At 47.3% G+C, this 21519-nt stretch overlaps 1 protein-coding gene across 1 annotated transcript in view; it reads right to left on the bottom strand.

Annotated features, from left to right (window-relative positions):
- Positions 1 to 20909, bottom strand: part of LOC147102040 (protein spinster homolog 1-like) — a 187295-nt gene extending 166386 nt beyond the window's left edge. The window contains exons 1-2 of the mRNA XM_085964196.1: positions 20575 to 20909; positions 630 to 695 (exon numbers count right to left, since the gene is read on the bottom strand). Coding sequence (XP_085820322.1) covers positions 630 to 695; positions 20575 to 20785 — 277 coding nt within the window. The 5' untranslated portion in view covers positions 20786 to 20909. The remainder of the gene's footprint in view (positions 1 to 629; positions 696 to 20574) is intronic.
- Between the last annotated feature and the right edge of the window lie 610 nt (positions 20910 to 21519).

Genomic DNA, 21519 nt, shown 5'->3' with positions numbered 1-21519 from the left:
TCCCTCTCCTTCCCATTCCCCTAGTCCCTCTCCTCCCCATTCCCCTAGTCCCTCTCCTTCCCATTCCCCCAGCAACCTTCCTCCATTTTCCTAGCAACCTTCCTCCTCATTCCCCTAGTCCCTCTCCTTCCCATTCCCCAGTCCCTCTCCTCCCCATTCCCCCAGCAACCTTCCTCCATTTCTCTAGCAACATTCCTTCCCATTCACCTAGTCCATCTCCTCCCCATTCCCCTAGTCCCTCTCCTCCCCATTCCCCTAGTCCCTCTCCTCCCCATTCCCCTAGTCCATCTCCTCCCCATTCCCCCAGCATCCTTCCTCCCCATTCCCTCAACAATCCCTCTTCCCCATTCCAAAAACAGACCTCCTCCCCATTCCCCAAATCACCCCTCCTCATTCCCCCAATAATCCTCCAATATTTATATTTATTTTAAATGCAAACTCACACTATTGTTTGAAGGATTATTGTGGATGAACTCAACACTGCCTGCAAATATCACTGAATTCATGACATTTCCATTTTACAGGTCTCCAGAAGCTCTGCAAATAGACACCAACGAGGAGACCGGGGGGAAGGGGCAAACACGGGGGGATTGGAAGGAAAAATAGAAAACTCTTATTGTCACTCTTACCTGTCTGCAATAAACCCGCTAAACTGTCGTTTATTTTAAAGTAGTCCTGAATACCGTCCAACACACCTGCAAGAGAACAGCACAAGAAGCATGACTCAACAGTGCAAAGATTAGAATTCTTACATCCAAGGACAGTGACATAGCCATCATTAGGGGGCTTGTGCTTAGTCCCATTGCAATAAGAGCATCTCCTGCAATGGCTTCTCTTCCCACACCCACACCGTTACCTCTGGAGACCCCCAAGGATCTGTCCTTGGCCCCCTCCATTTCCTCATCTACACTCTGCGGATGGTGTCTCTGAGGGGCAGACACGGACTCAGTTTCCACATGTACGCTGACGACACCCAGCGCTAGCTCTCCACCACCGTTATCGATCCCTGCACTGCCTCCGTGCTGTCGGACTGCTTGCTTGACATCCAGCCTTGGATGAGTCATCAGCTTTGGCCCTTCCACAATCTCCATTCCCTCGCTAATGACTCCATTCCCCACTCTCTCAGGCCAAACCAGACTGCAACCTTGGCCTCCTGTTCTGCCCCGAGCCGAGTTTTCAACTCCATATCTTCTCCATCACGAGGGGTTTTGATAGCTTACATAGGAAGAAACTGTTTCCACTGGCAGAAGGGGCAATAACCAGAGGACACGATTTAAGGTAATTGCCAAAAGAGCCAGCGATGAGATGAGGAGACATTATTTTTCCGCAGTGAGTTGTATGATCTGGAATGCACTGCCTGAAAGGGCGGTGGAAGCAGATTCAATAGTAACTTTCAAAAGTGAATTGGATAAATACTCGAAGGGGAGAAAATTGTGGGGCTCTGGGGAAGAAGCAGAGGAGTGCGACTCACTGAACGGCTCTTTCAAAGGGCTGGCACAGGCACAATGGGCCGAATGGCCTCCTTCTGTGCTGTGAGATTCTACAATTCTATGACTGTATCACAAAGACTGCCTACTTCCACCTCCGTAACATTCCTGACCTCCAACCCAGCCTCAGCCATCCCTGTTGAAAATCTCACCCCTGCCCTTTTCACCCTCAGACTCAACGCGGGGTATTTTTGACTTTGGGTAATAGTGTAAAGCCGGCTCCTGTTCGGCATCTCTCCCCATTTTCATTTCAATTGAAGTCAATTTTCCCCAGGCAGCCTTCAGAAAAGGTGAAATATTAATTTTTAAAAATATTTATTCAACGGCCAACAAATCTTTTGCCCCCGTAATGTGCTCACATCCCTTTCATTTCCCCAGTAGCACTGGAAGTGCTTGTCTGAGATGTTTAAGGCTTCCCAGGCGAGCTCTCAGCACCAGGCTACAGCTCTCAGATCAGATGCACGGCCTTCAGCCTGTATTACTGCTAACTGTCCAACATTGGCTGTCAGGTGACAGTACACAGAGTGCTGAGACAGCAGCCACGTGATAACTGAATTTTACTTACGCACGACTAACTTTTTCTAATTGCATAAGTATTACACAGATGGTTACATTTCTGACATCCAGAAAACCACAGCGGTATGTATGGGCTGATCACCAGCTGCAGTCAGGCTGCTCAAGAAAGTGATTCGGAACCTCGTGTCGAACTTGTACATTGGGGAATGCAATCTCTAGCTGGACAGTCTTGGAGGTTTCATCACATGACCTCAAACAGCCTTTTTTCCCCATCTCCAATATTTTTATCACAAATAAATGAAAGTGTTCAAAGAACATGAAAAAAACAGTTGTTTTTTAATGCTGCTATGATTTTTCACCAGGGTTGCTCGCACCAGTGTCCGGGAGATTAATCTTTAATTCCTGGAGACTCCAGGACAACCCTAGATGGTTCCAACCCTACTTGTATGTCCATTGACCCGTGAGAAACTCCAAGCTCTTTCCCACCCCATTCTCACCCTGTACTCTAACTCGCAAAAGGTTGTGTGAAGCTGCAGGATTCAAATATTTATTGTTTTGCCATCAAAGTAATTCACGCCGATGGAAGCAGATGAGATCTTTGCCACAGCAGCAGGCTGCGAGGGCCTCACACGTGAGGCAGGCAGCTGCTTGAAGGCCTTAGCCAGGAAGGGAGTGGGACCTGTGAAGGGCTCACGTGGGGACGTCAAGTGTGGCAAGGGAAGGACATGAGGAATACATCACCCAGTTTAAAGAATATTTTCGAAACACAAAATGTCATGGTTTAGGCATCTGGCAAGTAATCCAGGCAATGGACTCAACTTGTGAGTGCGGTACATGGTAGCACAGTGATTATGAGTTCCAATCACATTATAGCAAGTTGTGAAATGTAATTAGTTTGGGATGTCCTCAGGTTGTGAAAGACACAATATAAATTTTCTTAAATTTATGAGGGAAAAAAAATGACCATGACATCCCAGCTGGGTCACTAATGTCCGTCAGCGAGGGGAATCTGCCGCTCCTAGCCAGTCTGGCCTCTAGGTGACTCTCTGGTTGACGGTTAGTGGTTGACTTTCCATGAGGGCTCTCCTGATTGGCCAGCTGAAGATCCACAGACACGGCGTAAACGCGGTTCCTCCAGGGATTCTGCAGATCTTCCGCTGGAATTATGACGACAATCGGAACTCCCGGGGAAATTCAACCCACTTGTGTCCCGAGTGATGGCAAACAACTGAGGCCTTGACAGCATCATCCACATCCTGAGAACAATAAAAATGACCAACCGTGGCTCCTCTATCTAAAGGAGATGTGAGAGCGAGAGATGCCAAATAGAATCCAGTAACCATTTAATAATTGTGTAAGTAGCTAGTCATACTTCATAAAGGCAGAACAAAGCTAAACATGTATGCCATGATTTAACTTAATGCGGATTCAATGTGAAGTAAAATCAGGCAGTGTAAAACGTGTGCCCGGTCCGTACCCGCCATTGGGTTAGGTTACAATTGGAGCTTTAGTGTTAGGGTTGGATTCCGACCTGCTCTAAACTCTGGTGCATTGGTCACAATTGTGACTTTTACAATGCGAACATACAAAATTGACAGGCTGGCAAAGACCAGCTGGTCCATCAAAGCCGTCCCACACCATGATGGCCGGAGTATCATGGACACTCTTCCTCCCTTCTCCGCAGCAATGCAATCCCCTGGGAGAGGCATAAAACCAGAGAGAAAACCCAAACCCAGGGCCAATAAGGGAAAAATTCGTCTTCGACTCCCTCAGGCAATCAAAAGCAGTCCAGGAGATCACACGGCCCAAATGACAGATAAAGGATTGTTCATATTGGTTTATAAATCCCCAAATACACAGATGATAAATATCTACACAAAAGTGCAACTTATGCACTAGTTATTTTGCTTTGATAATTTGCTTATTTCTTCCTTCTCAAATTGATCCACTGCCCAGTCAGACCCCCTCCACCACGTGTCATTCTCCAGCTACGAGCAGGTGACCCGCTCCTGGGCCTGTGCCAATGTCACTCTCTGCTCGGGAACCAGCAGATTGGAGAGAATCGTGTGGGTTGGCACCGCAGCTGATATCGGAGGGCAACTGTGGGAGTAATTGCAGGTTTTTGATGTTTTCATATCTTCGCACTCTTCCCGTGGAGAACGGTGTGAAGTAGTGGAAGGGTTCTCGGACTGATTTAAACTCCGACAGGCCACGACGTGAACACACAAACACTGCTTCCATGGCCGTAACTGCAGATTAATACTATAGCAAAATACTGCGGATACTGGAAATCTGAAATAACAACAGAAAAAGCTGGAAAAACTCAGCAGGCCAGGCAACATCCGTGGAGAGAGAAACAGAGTTAACGTTTCAGGGTCCTGAAACATTAACTCTGTTTCTCTCTCCACGGATGTTGCCTGGCCTGCTGAGTTTTTCCAGCTTTTTCTGTTGTTATTGCAGATTAAAACTGCTGGGAAGATAAGCTTGGAGCTGTTGCCAGAATTTGAAATTCTAAACGCAGAGTCTTGGCTTATAGGATTTATTTGAGGGAGATACACAGGATGATGCAAAGGCTGCGGGAGACCTCTGATTACAGTTGCCGAGTTTGGTCGCAGCGTGATTAGCCTGCCGGGTCTTCCCTCACTTCCTTCCAATGATATCGCGTTCTAACCTCAGCCAAAAGGCCATTACATCACTTCCTCCATGATGGTCACTCTTGGTTTTGCATTAACACAGCATTCCAGAGGGTGGGTCTCGTAACTGAGTGGTGCTCAGTACTGGGAAAGGTCGCTGCAACTGGCCCGAGAGTGCTCGGTACTGGAAAAGGAGGGTCACTGTGCCTGGCTTGAGAGAGCTCAGTACTGGGCTGAGGAGGGGGAAACAAAGGATGATTTAGTCCATCTAGCCTATTCTTTCCAGAGATTTAACTACATAACAATAGTACGATAGCAAAATACTGCAGATGCTGGAAATCCGAAATAACAACAGAAAATGCTGGAAAAACTCAGCAGGCCAAGCAACATCCATGGAGAGAAATTAGAGTCGACGTTTTGGGTCAAACCCTTTTTCAAAACTGGAAAGGAAATAAAATAGATCGAAGGCAGGGCTGCGATAGAACAAAAGAAGTAAAAGAGACATTAAGAGGTATTCAAAACCAGACGAGATGGTAATAGGACAGTGGAGACAAAAGACGGCTCGGATTAGGTGTGAAGTGTACTGGCAGGATGGGAGACAGCTGCCATGTGGGAGAGAGGAAAAAAAAGGAAAGGGGGGGGGAAAGGGAAGACCCAAAACAAAGGGGTGAAAAAAATATATAAGTAAAAATGTAATGGGGCCGAGGTTATGATCTGAAATTGTTGAACTCGATATTGAGTCCGGAAGGCTGCAAAGTGCCTAATCGGAAGATGAGGTGCTGTTCCTCGAGTTTACGTTGAGCTTCCGTGGAACAATACAAGAGGCCAAGGACGGTGAGGTCTGAGTGGGAATGGGGCGGTGAATTAAAGTGACAGGCGACCGGAAGCTCGGGGTCACCCTTACGGACTGAACGGAGGTGTTCCGCAAAGCGGTCACCCAATCTGCGTTTGGTCTCCCCAATGTAGAGGAGACAACAATAGTGATTGCATTTCAAAACTAATCCATTGGTTGTCAAGCGCTTTGGGATGTCTTGATGACATGAAAAGGTGCAGTAGAAACACAGCTTTTATCAGAAACCATACAGGTCTTTTTCTGACTTTGCACTCCCAACGGGGAGTCTCACCTGCCGGGAGCACATATCAGAGACTCAGCAATGGCGTGCACTCATAGAATCATAGACTGGTTACAGCGCGGAAGAAGGCCATTCGGCCCGTCGAGCCCATGCCGGCTCTCTGCAAGGGCACTTCAGCTAGTCCCACTGTGCATTTTTTTCTGACCATTTTAAAGTGTTGGTCATAAAACCGTGTGCCGTTTGCTATCAAATTTCCAACACGTGCTCCCAGCGGGTAGAGCTCCACTGCTGGGGTGCAAATTCCGAAAATTTACCCATTCACAATCTTGTCTATCTTGGACTCTACCAGCCCTGAGGAAAAGATCTATAAAGTTCCTGAATTGCCCCTTTCCCTTGTCCCTTCCCCCAGATAATAAGCAAAACTTTGGGATACCTGTCAAACCTTACATTTACACTTCATATCTCTGGCAGGCTGGGTTGCTTAGTCTGACAGTTCCAGATCACAAACCATTGTGTTCCACCCAGCATACGATCTTCCCTGAATGTACTCTCTCTTCTAACTCTCAATCCAGTACTTAAACAGATATTCATTCAGCCCTTTCATTCAAGGTGTTAATCAGCACAGCTAGAACTCCTTCACACCTATTTTCTAACCCAGGTGTGGGGTTCTAATCTCAAACCTATTTAACACTAGTTAATTCCTTCCAGTGCTGCACTCACTGTACTAGTTGAATAGTCTGCTTAAATTCATTCCTCCGAGCATCCTAAGGACCAGGATCAGGCCTCCGCTCAATTCTCTAATGGAAACACGTTCAGTTCTGTGAGTCTCCTTTCATAACTTAGACCCAAGTCACAGAATCAATCTTATCATTGTTTTCTTTACATAGAAACATAGAAGATAGGAGCAGGAGTAGGCCATTCGGCCCCTCGAGCCTGCTCCGCCATTCAATGCGATCATGGCTGATCATACAATTTCAGTACCCGGTCCCTACTTTCTCCCCATGCCCCTTGATCCCTTTAGCCTTAAGAAATATATCCAACTCCTTCTTGAATATATTTAATGAATTGGCCTCTACTGCCTTCTGTGATAGAGAATTCCACAGGTTCACCACTCTCTGGGTGAAGAAATTCCTCCTCATTTCTGTCCTAAATGGCCTACCCCTTATCCTTAGACTGTGACCCCTGGTTCTGGACTCCCCGACCATCGGGAACATCCTTCCTGCATCTAGTCTGTCTAGTCCTGTCAGAATTTTATAAGTTTCAATAAGATCCCCTCTCATTCTTCTAAACTCCAGTGAGTACAAGCCCAATCATCCCAATCTCTCCTCATACGTCATTCCTGCCATCCCAGGTATCAGCCTGGTGAATCTTCGCTGAACTCCTTCCATGGCAAGAACATCCTTCCTCAGATAAGGCGACCAAAACTGCACACAATACTCAAGATGTGGTCTCACCAAGGCCCTGTACAACTGCAGCAAGACATCCTTGTTCCTGTACTCAAACCCTCTCGCTACGAAGGCCAACATACCATTTGCCTTCTTAACCGCCTGCTGCACCTGCATGCTTACCTTCAGCGACTGGTGCACAAGGACACCCAGGTCTCATTGCACTTCCCCTTCTCCCAATCTATTGCCATTCAGATAATAATCTGCCTTCCACTTTTTGCCACCAAAGTGGATAACCTCACATTTATCCACGTTATATTGCATCTGCCATGCTTTTGCCCAATCACCCAACCTATCCAAATCATCCTGGAGTTTCTCGGCACCCTCCTCACAGCACACACGCCCACCCAGCTTTGTGTCGTCTGCAAATTTGGAGATATTACATCTAGTTCCCTTGTCTAGATCATTAATATATATTGTGAATAGCTGGGGTCCAAGGACCGATCCCTGCGGTACCCCACTAGTCACTGCCTGCCACTCGGAAAAAGACCCGTTTATTCCAACTCTTTGCTTTCTGTCTGCCAACCAGTTCTCTATCCAAGTCAATACCTTGCCCCCAATCCCATGTGCCTTAACTTTACACGCTAATCTCTTATGCGGGACCTTATCAAAAGCCTTCTGAAAGTCCAAATACACCACATCCACTGGCTCTCCCTTATCTATTTCACTAGTTACATCCTCAAAAAATTCCAGTAGATTAGTCAAGCACGATTTACCTTTTGTAAATCCATGTTGACTTTGTCCGATCCTGTTACTGTTTTCCAAGTGCTCTGCTATTACATCTTTTATAAAGGACTCTAGCATTTTCCCCACTACCGATGTCAGGCTTACCGGTCTGTAATTCCCCGTTTTCTCTCTACCACCTTTTTTGAATAGTGGGGTAACATTAGTCTTTGAATAATGTCCTTTTGAATGGAGTGCACTCAAAACTGAATACAATTTTCCACACATGGCCTCACCAATAGATAAGAGTCATTTGTTTCGACTTACAGTCAAACATTATTGAGATTTTTCTCTTCCCTGCCTCTTTGGGAAGCTCATTTCTCAGATGCAACCAAGAGGTAAAAGATGTGGAGGCCAGTCATGCCTGCTCCCTGCCCCCATGGCACCATGCCGGGATTTTCTGGGTTTTCCCAGATGAGGGGCACTAGGCCTGCAGCTTTCATATAATCGCTCAGAGGAGGCGGGAAGGTCATTCCTGGTCTCTTACCCCCACTCTGCTCATGAGGGGGCCGCCCAAAGAAACCAGGCGATGAGGCTTGCGCCAGCACCCCTGTGGACCGGAGGGTCAGCAGGACTCCTGCTAGCCCCCAGGCAAGTGGAAACCCTTCACTTCAACCCACTCCCCAGGGTGATCTTAAAGCCCCGATTACTGGCTGACCGGCAACTGCACTCCTGGTTCCGCCCCCTGGAGCCCAGCGCAAGGCCCAGCCAGGGGTCAGGGGTACTGAAGAGAGATTGGGTCGATTGGGCTTATACACGCTGGAGTTTAGAAGAATGAGAGGGGATCTCATTGAAACTTATAAAATTCTAACAGGATTAGACAGACTAGATGCAGGAAGGATGTTCCCGATGGCGGGAGAGTCCAGAACCAGGGGTCACAGTCTAAGGATAAGGGGTAAACCATTTAGGACTGAGATGAGGAGGAATTTCTTCACCCAGAGAGTGGTGAACCTGTGGAATTCTCTACCACAGAAGGCAGTTGAGGCCAACTCATTAAATATATTCAAGAAGGAGTTAGATATATTTCTTAAGGCTAAAGGGATCAAGGGATAGGGGGAGAAGGCAGGGACAGGGTACTGAATTTGGATAATCAGCCATGATCTCATTGAATGGCGGAGCAGGCTCGAGGGGCCGAATGGCCTACTCCTGCTCCTATCTTCTATATTTCTATGTTTCTAGGCCTGTGCCGGGAGTGAGCTTGTGCTATGCAAATGTCCCAGGCCACAAAAAATCAAGGGCATCTCTTTCCTCATAGAAGGCATGCAGCTCAGATACACTGCAGGACACCGACTGGGGAAGGGGAGGGGGAAACTACATTCTTACCTCTCGTCCTGTAACTATTGCTGCTTCTTCCGCCGCCAACCTAAGGGTTGTGACTCTTTGGAATTCCCTACCCCAGAGGGCTGTGGATGCTCAGTCGTTGAGTATATTCAAGAAAGAGATCGATGGATGTTTGGTATTAAGAGAACCCAGGGATATGGGGATAGTGCAGGAAGGTGGAGTTGCGGTCGAAGATCAGCCATGGTCTTATTGAATGGCACAGCAGGCTCGAAGGGCCGAATGGCCTACTCCTGCTCCTATTTCTTATCTTCTTATGTTCCCCTTTCTCGCTGTGGCTGTTACACACATTGTGGTGCTCAGACTGCAGGGTCACTTTTTATTCGTTCCTGGGATGTGGGCGTCACTGGCAAGGCCAGCGTTTATTGCCCATCCCTAATTGCCCTTGAGAAGCTCCCTCCTTGAACCGCTTCAGTCCGTGTGGTGAAGGTACTCCCACAGTGCTGTTAGGGAGGGAGTTCCAGGATTTTGACCCAGTGACGATGAAGGAATGATGATATATTTCCAAGTCAGGATGGTGTGTGACTTGGAGGGGTACTTGGAGGTGGCGGTGTTCCCGTGCGCCTGCTGCCCTTGTCCTTCTAGGCTGTAGAGGTCGCGGGTTTGGGAGGTGAGAGAGGTCTGCCTTTATTTAGCAGTCACAGCTCTGAGCGAAAATATCAAAGGCTATTAGGGCAGCCAGAAGTTGTGAATTAAAAGCAGTAATGAAGGTATTAAAGACACAACTTTGTGGTTGCTTAATCACACTGTTGCAAAATATGTAATTTGAAAATGTCCTTTTTTACAAACATTTTGAACATTAAAAATTACAGTTATTAAGAAAACAATTACTTCTTTTTCTAAAGTGCTTTTGGTAATTTGATTGGTTCACCTTCTTCTCTCTTTTACTAGTAGGTGCGCCTGATTGGTCATTCGGGATTGGTTGTTTTCATAACCCTTCGTTCATTGGTAGATTTCTGGCCACTCTCTTCATGTTTAATTGTGCGTTCACTACCTCTTAACTTCTGATTTTCTGCTATTTTATTTTGGGCTAATCAACCGTGGTGTTAAAAAAAAAAGAGAAAGAAAAGTATGGTTATTTTTAGACGTCAGAGTGGGAATGGAAGAGGAAAGTCAAGATAAGTTGGCAATATTAGGAGTAAGACGAAGGGAGCACCTCCACCTCACGGACTGCAGTGGTGAGAAGAGTGTGACCACAAAAGTGTGACAATCTGACGGTAAAATTGTGACTTATAGGAAGTAAGTATTACACAACAGGAAGTGTGCACAGATACAAGACATTTCATAGAGAATAACATTTAATATATAATTGGTTGGTGTCACGTGTCATTGCTCACAGTGAGTCAGAGGTTTTGTTTTAAGAAGAGGTGTCGTATTCTCTGGGACATTGATTTATCAGCATTGGGGTGTCCCTAGGACCTGGGAAGGGGCCCCAGAATCTGACAATATTGGATGTGAGTTACAAGATGAGGGGGGTCCTGGGGTCTTGGATCACTGCAAGGGGGTCACGACACCTAGCAATACAGCAGATAGGAGTTCTGGGAGTATTGGAGCAGGTCTGGGGATCTGGGTTGACTGGGAGAGGGGCCCTGAGACCTTGGAGCTTTGGGGAGGGAAGGGAGCACAGGGAGAGGAGTCCAGGGGTCTTGCACCATGGGGTTTTGGGGGTCTAGACACTAGTCAGCACCAGAAGGAGGGTCCCAGGATCTGGTAGTAGGGGGAAGAAGACCTGGGAAGAAGGTTTCTAAGGTCTAGGATGACAGGGGAGAGTGGTTCAAAAGGATGAGTGGAGGGGATGGGCCGCGTCCGGCAGTATTGGGTGGTTAGGGTCTGGTAGCATTGACCGAGAGGAGACAGAGGGAAATGGGACTCAAACTGCTCTTTGCCCACTTTGTACTACCAGAAAACCCCACCAGGATCCTGCCTGCCAGCCTCTTTTGGGCAGTCAGGCACAAGTCAGGAGTGTGATGGAATACTTGGATGAGTGCAACTGCAACAACACTCAAGAAGCTCAACACTATCCAGGACAAAGCAGCTCCTTATTCAGCAACCCATCCACCACCTTAAACATCTACTCCTGTCACCACCGGCGCACCGTGGCTGCAGTGTGTACCATCTACAAGATGCAGCAACTCGCCAAGGCTTCTTCGACAGCACCTCCCAAACTCGGATCTCTATCACCCAGAAGGACAAGGGCAGCAGGTGCCTGGGAACACCACCACCTCCAAGTTCCCCTCCAAGTCACACACCATCCTGACTTGGAAATATATCGGCTGTTCCTTCATCGTCACTGGGTCAAAATCCTGGAACTCCCCTCCCTAACAGCACTGTGGGAGCACCTTCACCGCACGGACTGCAGCGGTTCAAGAAGAAGGCGGCTCACCACCACCTTCTCGAGGGCAACTAGCGATAGGCAATAAATGCTGGCCTTGCCAGCGATGCTCATACACCAAGAATGATTTTTTTTTTTTTGAAAAGGCACTTCCCAGCACTTTCCCTGAGGTCAGCCAGTTCCTGCCTTAAAACAAAGTCAGTGCTTTTGCCAACTTATGCAACTTTTAACAGAATGTTAATGATTTATATGTAAAACAGAAGAAAAGAAAAGTATGCTTATTTTTAGACGTCAGAGTGGGAATGGAAGGGGGCAGTCGTGATAAGTTGACAATATTAGGAGGAAGTAGGAGTACTGACGACAGGTTCCCACACCACACATCCAACACACCATGGCTGGGGTTTTCTCTTCGTAGGTGCTGACTGACCTGCTGTGTATTCCCAGCATTCTCCATTTTAATTGCAGACCTTCCATCTGGTGCATGCAGTTTGGGTGATGAGTATTGACTCCAAAACAAAAACAAAAATGAGGATATGCACTTCCGTTTTAAAATTTATTTTATAAGCAAAGATTTTGGCCAGAAGTCGAAGGGAAAAGTAATTCCCACGTGGAGTGTTCCTCGTGTACATGCATGACCCTTCATCCATCAGACGCTTCACTCTGCACCAGTGTTGTCCAATAGAAAGCACTGACAGGCCACAGCTATTGCTACGGCGACACCGTTTTAGCCACATGCACTAACTTTAGTAGAAAACACCTCGCACACTCGCAGTCGACAGGCAAAACGTACTTTTCACACATATATTTACTTAACAAATACCTACCACCATCAGTAACCAAGGCAGTGATCCAGATGTGGCCAATTGCATTTCTGATTAGCAAATAAAAATGAGTAATAGACGCTGTCGTTGGTCATGTGGTCGTATTTGCACGTGATCAAACACACTCGCACTCTCTGCTTTTCGTCTCACCATTGTTACCAACAAATGCACAAAAAGGTTAAAGTTCACGCCATACGGCCCCTCGAGCCTGCTCCGCCATTCAATAAGATCATGGCTGATCATCGACCTCAACTCCACTTTCCCGCCCAATCTCCATATCCCTTGATTCCCCTGGAGTCCAAAAATCTATCGATCTCAGTCTTGAATATCCTCAAAGACTCAGCATGCACGGCCCTCTGGGGCAGAGAATTCCAAAGGTTCACAACCCTCTGAGTGAAGAAATTCCTCCTCATCTCGGTCTTAAATGGTCTACCTGTTATCCTGAGACTATGCCCCCTAGTTCTACACACTCCGCGCCAGGGGAAACAACCTCTCAGCATCTGCCTTTTTTTAAATTCGTTTATGGGATGTGGGCGTCGCTGGCAAGGCCAGCATTTATTGCCCATCCCTAATTGCCCTTGAGAAGGTGGTGGTGAGCTGCCTTCTTGAACCACTGCAGTCCTTGTGGTGAAGGTACTCCCACAGTGCTGTCAGGGAGGGAGTTCCAGGATTTTGACCCAGCGACGATGTACTTTGGTCAATAATGGAGGAAGCGTGAGCCGCAGATTCACCAGTGCTGAAGTAGTAACTGAAAGAAAGACTTCCATTTATATACAGCATATTTCAACAACAACAACAACTTGCATTTATATAGCACCTTTAACATAGTAAAACGTCCCACGGCGCTGCACAGGAGCATCGGCAAACAAAATTTGACACCGAGCCACATAAGGAGATATTAGGGCAGATGACCAAAAGCTTGGTCACAACCTTAGGACATCCTAAAACACTTTAAAGCCAGTGAAATATTTTGAAATGTAGTCACTGTTGTAAGGTATGAAATGCAGCAGTGAATTTGCACACAGCAAGCTCCCACAAACAGCAATGATTGATAAATGACCAAATAATCTGTTTTTATTGATACTGTTAGAAGGATAAATATTAGCCATGACTCCATGAAGAACTAACCTGCTCTTCTTCGAAATATTGCCACGGGATCTTTTACATCCACCTGAGAGAGCAGACGGGGCCTCGGTTTAACGTCTCATCTGAAAGACGGCACCTCTGACAGTGCAGCACTGCCTCAGTATTGCACTGGAGTGTCAACCTAGCTTTATGTGCTCAAGTCCCTGGAGTGGGACTTGAACCCACAGACTCAGAGGCGAGGGTGCTACCAACTGAGCCACAGAGGCTACAATCTGAAAAGAAACTCCTTCAAGGAGAGGCGTGTGCCGACTTTGCTTGGCGCTGATATCTCTTCATAGGTGGAGAACTAAAGAGCGCTCCCAGCTCTAGCCTTGGTCTAAGGATGTGTCATGACACTGCCTGCCAGGACGGCTCACTTACTATTTGAGAAGTGCTTCTTGTAGTGATCAATAGCATGTCAATCTTTGGTGTTCCATTAGCCGAGGCTGCTGAGAGGACTATGCTGTATGATGGGATCCAGCTGCCAGCAGTTTTTCGAGAGTGCATTGACTACATTGAGAGTTATGGCATGAAGAGTGAAGGAAACACTGAAACCCTCTCCAAGCAAAGATCGCAAGGAGACCTCGATCTATACAAGAGCAGATTGATGACAATGCCGCAACTGCATCTTGTCATTCACCGCCAGGACAATCTCATGAAGACACATCAGACTTACCCGTGTTGAGAAGATCCACACGTGAAGTAAAAGAGCCTGATAGACTTAATCTTTGAGTACAATGTAAAGCTTTGAAAATGTGTTGACTGTTTTGAAAATGTTTATGTTTATAGAGCACTAACAAAAGTGTTACTGATATTATCTTTATTGTTTTCTTGAAAGTTGATTGATATTGATTTTGTTAAACATCAAAGAAAGGGGGATGTAGTGATCAATAGCATGTCATTCTGTGGTGGACACTAGGTGGAGCAGTAGAGCTGTGTAGAGCTGTATGTATAAGACTACACTACCCAGCTGTATATATAGTAAGACTACATTACCCATGAGGCGAGGCTACCCACAAGGCAGCAGTCAAGATGGAAGCCTCTACAAGATACAGTACCTAGTCCACATGGGCTCAATAAAGTAACTAGCAAAAGCTAGCTGTGTTCATAATAAGAATGTCTATTTATTAATGAACATAACACTTTTCTCAGGGTAAACCCGGGCACTAGCATGGAGCCCATAGGAGCCAGGAGGAAAACTTCATCAAATTCTGACTGAGGCAGATTGAAGGTGGCAAAGACGGTCTTTGTAGATGTGACTGAAAATGAGAGGCAAACGTCACTCTGCCATGTTATAGCTGGCAGTGAGTCACTGCAAGCATCTATCATGCATATCGGCAAACAAGAAGGAATAATTAGTGGGCATTTAGAAATGCATGGGTTTTTAAAGGCAATGGGTTTGTAAAAGGCACTTCATGTTTGACCAATTTTATAGAGAATTTTGGATAAAGGGAATTCAATGGGCCGAATGGCCTGGTTCTCTGCTGTATGGTTCTACATGCATTGATTATATTGCTTGAAACCTTCTGTAAAGTTCAAAACACTGAAGACAAACAAACCAATTGACAAATAACTAGATGAACTAACAGACGGTTTCTGAGGTAAATATTAAAATAAAATGAATTTTTTTTTTGAAACAATGAGCGCTGGCTGGACGTTTTGCCCGAGGCTGAGAGATAAAATAATCCAAAGCTTCCGAGAAGGAGCTTGCTACATACAGAATGTGAGAGCAGGAAGAGGTCACTTCTCTAATGTCTGTCACAGTGCCGTGAGGTCACAGGCCTCGAGGGGAGCTTCTGGTTTTTGTTTCGCCACGTCCCCATGAACCTGACCCAATACCAGCTCACTCCAGCGGTGTGTACAGGAAGCTTACCGGTTCACAGAGTTTTAACAGCATCAAAGGAGGTCGTTCGGCCCATCGTGCCTGTGCCGGCTCTCTGAAAAAGCGATCACATAGCTTCCCTTCCACTGCCATTTCCCCATACCCGTTTCAGTTTGTCTTTTTCCAAATAGTTCACATATCACATCACATAAACCCCACAGTGCAGATAGAGGCCATTTCGGCCCATCGAGCCTGCGCCGACACATATCCCACCAAATCCCCGTAACCCCTACACCAACACATATCCCACCCTATCCCTGTAACCCCACGTATTTAATCCCCCTAACACTAAGGGTCAATTTATCATAGCCAATCAACCTAACCTGCACATCTTTGGACTGTGGGAGGAAACCGGAGCACCCGGAGGAAACCCACGCAAACACGGGGAGAATGTGCAAACTCCACACAGACAGTCGCCCGAGGCCGGATTCGAACCCGGGTCCCTGGCGCTGTGAGGCAACAGTGCTAACCACTATGCCACCGTGCTGCCCACTATTGTCCACTATTTCCGCATTTTGCCGTGTATATTAAAAAGTGCAGTGTAGCCGGGAGTGTCACTCGGATCAGGCCTTGCTGTGCCTGAACTGGGTTCTAAAACTGAGAACCTGTTCCATTCCCCTCACGCTACTCCAAAAAATATAGCATTACATAGAATGTACAGCACAGAAACAGGCCATTTGGCCCAACCGGTGCTTATGCTCCACATGAGCCTCCTCCCACTCTGCTTCATCTACTGTAGAAATCTTCTACCCCATTAAAGTTCATTTAAATTGAACAAAATCTCCTATCTCTCTCTTTGGCTCAGCGTTCATTTCTCCTCAAGCCTTTGCGAACTACCTTGGAATGTTTTTCTACATTAAAGGCATTATGTAAATCCAATTATTGTTGTTGTAATTGCTCTTCCTCGCAGTCACCACAGCTCTGCTCACCAGGGCCACTCATCCCAGGACAGCTATGGGCCCTGTCAGTAAGCAGTGCCAAAGCCAACACAACTGATTGGTGTCTGTTTTTGGTCCTGCCAATCAGAACGTGCCAAACCCGAGACCTGGTAGCACACTGTGGCAACAGATTAGTCTCAGATACCCATCCACAAACACTATTTTTTTTAATTATTCATTCTGGGATGTGGGCGTCGCTGGCAAAGCCAGCATTTTTTTCCCATTCCTAGTTGCCCTTGAGAATGTGGTGGTGAGCCACCTTCTTGAACCGCTGCAGTCCGTGTGGTGAAGGTACTCCCACAGTGCTGTTGGGGAGGGAGTTCCAGGATTTTGACCCAGCGACGATGAAGGATCGGCGATATATTTCCAAGTCAGGATGGTGTGTGACTTGGAGGGGAACTTGGAGGTGGTGGTGTTCCCATGCGCCTGCTGCCCTTGTCCTTCTAGGTGGTAGAAGTCTCGGGTTTGGGAGGTTCTGCCGAAGAAGCCTTGGCGAGTTGCTGCAGTGCGTCTTGTAGATGGTACACACTGCAGCCACGGTAAGCCGGTGGTGGAGGGAGTGAATGTTTAAGGTGGTGGATGGGGTGCCAATCAAGTGGGCTGCTTTGTCCTGGATAGTGTTGAACTTCTTGAGTTTGTTGGAGCTGCAGTTATCTAGGCAAGTGGAGAGTATTCCATCACACTCCTTACTTGTCCCTTGTGGATGGTGGAAAGCATTTGGGGAGTCAGGAGGTGAGACACTCACTGCAGAATACCTAGCCTCTGACCCGCTCTTGTGGCTACAGTATTTATGTGGCTGGCCCAGTTAAGTTTCTGGTCAATGGTGACCCCCAGGATGTTGATGGTGGGGGATTTGGCGATAGTAATGCCATTGAATGTCAAGGGGAGATGGTTAGACTCTCGCTTGTTGGAGATAGTCATTGCCTGGCACTTGTGTGACGTGAATACTACCTGCCACTTATCAGCCCAAGCCTGAATGTCGTCCAGGTCTTGCTGTATCCGGGCATGGACTGCTTCATTATCTGAGGAGTTGCGAATGGTACTGAATACTGTGCAGTCATCAGCGAACGTCCCCATTTCTGACCTTATGTTGGAGGGAAGGTCATTGAAGAAGCAGCTGAAGATGGTTGGGCCTAGGACACTGCCCTGAGAAACTCCTGCAGTGATGTCCTGAGGCTGATATGATTGACCTGCAACAACCGCAACCATCTTTCTTTGTGCTAGGTATGACTCCAGCCAGTGGAGAGTTTTCCCTCTGATTCCCATTGACTTCAATTTTACTAGGGCTCCTTGATGCCAGACTCGGTCAAATGCTGCCTTGATGTCAAGGGCTGAATGTCCTCCAAATGGGAGGACAGACAGAACCATTGTTCAGCTGTGTTAGCACTCTCGCCACTGAGTCAGAAGGTCGTGGGTTCAAGCCCCACTCCAGAGACTTGAGCACATTGGCTGACACTCCCAGTGCAGTACTGAGGGAGCGTTGAACTATTGAAGGTGCCGTCTTTCAGATGAGACATTAAACCGAGGCCCATGTTTCCTCTCAGGTGGACGTAAAAGATCCCACTTCGCTATTTGAAGAGGAGCAGGGTGTTTTTCCCAGTGTCCTGGCCAACATTGATCTCTCAAGTTAACCAAAATCACTAGTCATTGATCTTATTGCTGTTTGTGGGACCTTGCTGTGCACAAATTGGCTGCCGCGTTTCCTATATTACAACAGTGACTACGCTCCAAAAGTGCTTTGGGACGTCCTGAGGTCGTGAAAAGCGCTGAAAAAATGCAAGTTCTTTCTTTCTGATGGTTGAGTGTTTCCACTCACCTGCAATTCATCAGCACCTGACAGAGGGACAGACACCACAGACTCACCATTGCCAGATTCCTACTGCGGCAAATGCCAAAATGGGTGGGAGGAAGGTGGGACAGGCTGGTCGAGGGTGAAACCCTCAGAGGTCAGGAGGAGCACAACCTTCATGAAAACAGTGTCTTATAAAAATACTTTCAAATACACAATGCAATGACAAGGTCCCACATAGCAGGCTGGTCAGAAAAGTCCATGGGATCCAAGGGAAAGTGGCAAGTTGGATCCAAAATTGGCTCAGTGGCAGGAAGCAAAGGGTAATGGTCGATGGGTGTTTTTGTGACTGGAAGGCTGTTTCCAGTGGGATTCCGCAGGGCTCAGTACTAGGTCCCTTGTGGTATATATCAATGATTTAGACTTCAATGTAGGGGGCATGATTAAGAAGTTTACAGATTATACAAAAAATTGGTCGTGTGGTTGATCGTGAGGAAGAAAGCTGCAGACTGTAGGAAGATATCAATGGACTGGTCAGGTGGGCAGAAAAGTGGGAAATGGAATTCAATCTGGAGAAGTGTGAGCTAATGCATTTGTGGAGGGCAAACAAGGCAAGGGAATGCAGAGTAAATGGTAGGATACTGAGAGATGTAGAGGAACAGAGGGACCTTGGAGTGCATGTTCACAGACCCCTGAAGGTAGGAGGGCAGGTAGATAAGGTGGTTAAGAAGGCATACGGGATACTTTCCTTTATTAGCCGAGGCATAGAATATAAGAGCAGGGAGGTTATGCTAGAACTGTATAAAACACTAGTTAGGTTACAGCTAGAATACTGCGTACAGTTCTGGTCACCACATTACAGGAAGGATGTGACTGCACTAGAGAGGGTGCAGAGGAGATTTATGAGGATGTTGCCAGGGCTGGCTGGGTGGGGGTTGGGGGGGAGGTGGGACAGGCTGGTCGAGGGTGAAACCCTCAGAAGTCAGGTAGAAGGATTAGAGGGGAGTTGAGGGGAACGTTTTTCACCCAGAGGGTGGTGGGGGTCTGGAACTCACTGCCTGAAAGGGTGGTAGAGGCAGAAACCCTCATCACATTTAAAAAGTATTTGGATATACACCTGAAGTGTTGTAACCTACGGCCCAAGAGCTGAAAGTGGGATTAGGGTGGATCGCTCTTTGTCGGCCGGCACAGACATAATGGGCCAAATGGCCTCCTTCTGTGCCGTCAATTTCGATGATTCTATGATATAAATGGCATCAAAAATCACCATCGCCTCCTGTAATGTCATTAAAATGGCATTTGCTTCTTCTTCCTACCCAGTAAAATAATGTTTGCTAAACAGTTTCAGAAAGCCCCTGTAATAGTTCATCTTAAAATAACAATCACTGGCAAAATCCCAGTAGCTGCTAACTTGAAATATTCAGAAGCAGTATAGCTGCGCCATTAAACCATTGTTAAAACAAAACACAATCTTTTTTGACAATACCCCCCGGTTAACAATCTATAGAAGATTTCAAAGTATATTCTGACAGCAGCTTCCTCCCCCCTTGAAGGACAAGAGCAGCAATGCTGCGGGAACGCCACCACCTCCACGTTCCTCTCCAAGTCACACACCATCCTGACTTGGAAACATGTCGGCGTTCCTTCATTATCGCTGGGTCAAAATCCTGGCATTTCACACCTCTGTGGGAGCACCTTGACCACAAGGACTGCAGCGATTCAAGGAGAATCCCACCACCACCTTCTCAAGGCAACTAGGGATAAATGTGGTCTTATCCGCGTTGCCCACATTCCGGGAATTAATTTTTAAAGATTTAAAAGTGTCTTGGGCCCGTTCTGAGAGATGTGATCAAGCCTTGTAAAAATGCACGTTATTCCTTTCAAGATTTTATTTTCTTAAGCCCCCCCTGCCCTTGAACAGGGGGAGGGGGAGGTGGGGGTGAACTAAGAGATTTGATCGAGGTGTTTAAAATCGTGCAGGGTTTAGATAGCATAAATAAAGAGAAACTGTTTCCAATGGCTGAAGGGTCGATAACCAGAGGGCACAGGTTTAAGGTGATTGGCAAAAGAACCAGAGGCGACCGGAGGTAAAACATTTTAACGTAACGAGTGGTTAGGATTTGGAGTGCGCTGCCTGATAGGGTGGTGGATACAGATTCAATAGCAGCCTTCAAAGGGGAATTGGATAAATACTTGAAGGAGAAAAAATTGCAGGGGGTTTGGGGAAAGAGCGGGGGAGTGGGACTAACTGGATTGCTCCTGGGCATAGACTCGACGGGCCGAACGGCCTCTTTTTGTGCTGATTCTACGATTCTAACTTGGGACAGCAGATCCTGCCCATCACTTCTGGGAAATGATAAGCCAGTCCTTGTGAAGGTCTGGCCCCGGTTTGGGGGGTATGGCTTGAAGGGGAGGTGAGAGCTGGGAAGCGGAGGAGGGCGGCTGAGCAGGAACATGGGCGAGCTCTCTCACCTGCAATGATAAAGCGATCCATGTAGTTCAGCAGGTTGATGAGGAACAGGATGGCGATGACGGTGTAGGACTTGCCCGGGGATATCTGGAAGTGCCCGCTGCCGCTGAACTGCACACTGCCGGGCTCGGGCTCGGCCCCCGGGGTCCCCGGGGTCCCGGTGGAGCCGTCGTTGGCCGGGGCAGAGCGCTCCCTGCCGCTGTCACCCTCCATCAGCCCTGCTGCACAGACACAGCTCGGTCCGGGAGCTCTCGGCCTGGAAAGTTTTTTTTGTACTTCTGGTGAAGTAACGGAAGGAATCCCCCTAGCGACAAGTCAAACAACTCCCTGTTCCGACTTTGTGCTTGTCTTGTAAACCAGTAGTTTGCCCTGCTCAACAGTTCAGCCCTACTCTCAACCGTCATCTGAAGATTGCATCAAGCACCTTTCTTTAAAAAAAAAGTCTGTTCTCACTAAAGGCAGAAAAAAAGAAAATCCTGCAAATGCTGGAAATCTGAACCAAAGTAACAGCAACCGTTGGAACGAGCCATCAGGCCAGTCAGTATCTGTGCAGAAAACAGTTCAGTTCACATATTACCCAGAATTTCCTGGGAAAATCTTCTTCTTCTTCTAAGGCAGTCCCTCGGAACCGAGGATGACTTGCTTCCACATTAAAAATGAGTTCGCAGGTGACTGATGAGTCCAATGCGGGACCTACAGTCTCTGTCACAGGTGGGGCAGACAGTGGTTGAAGGGGCGGGTGGGTGGGGTGCTTGGGTTGACGTGCGCTCCTTGCGCTGCCTGTGCTTGGCTTCTGCTTGCTCCCGGTGAAGAGACTCGAGGTGTTCGGCGCCTTCCCGGATGCTTCTCCTCCACTTTGTGCGGTCTTGGGCCAGGGATTCCCAGGTGTCGGTGGGGATGTTACACTTTTTCAAGGAGGCTTTGAGGGTGTCCTTGAAGCGTTTCCT

Source organism: Somniosus microcephalus, chromosome 22, assembly GCF_052327205.1.
Source record: "Somniosus microcephalus isolate GS21.2 chromosome 22, FLI_Smic_1.0, whole genome shotgun sequence".
Lineage (NCBI taxonomy): Eukaryota > Metazoa > Chordata > Chondrichthyes > Squaliformes > Somniosidae > Somniosus > Somniosus microcephalus.
The sequence above is the reverse complement of the archived record's forward strand: the minus strand, read 5'-3'. Positions and strand labels throughout refer to the sequence as shown.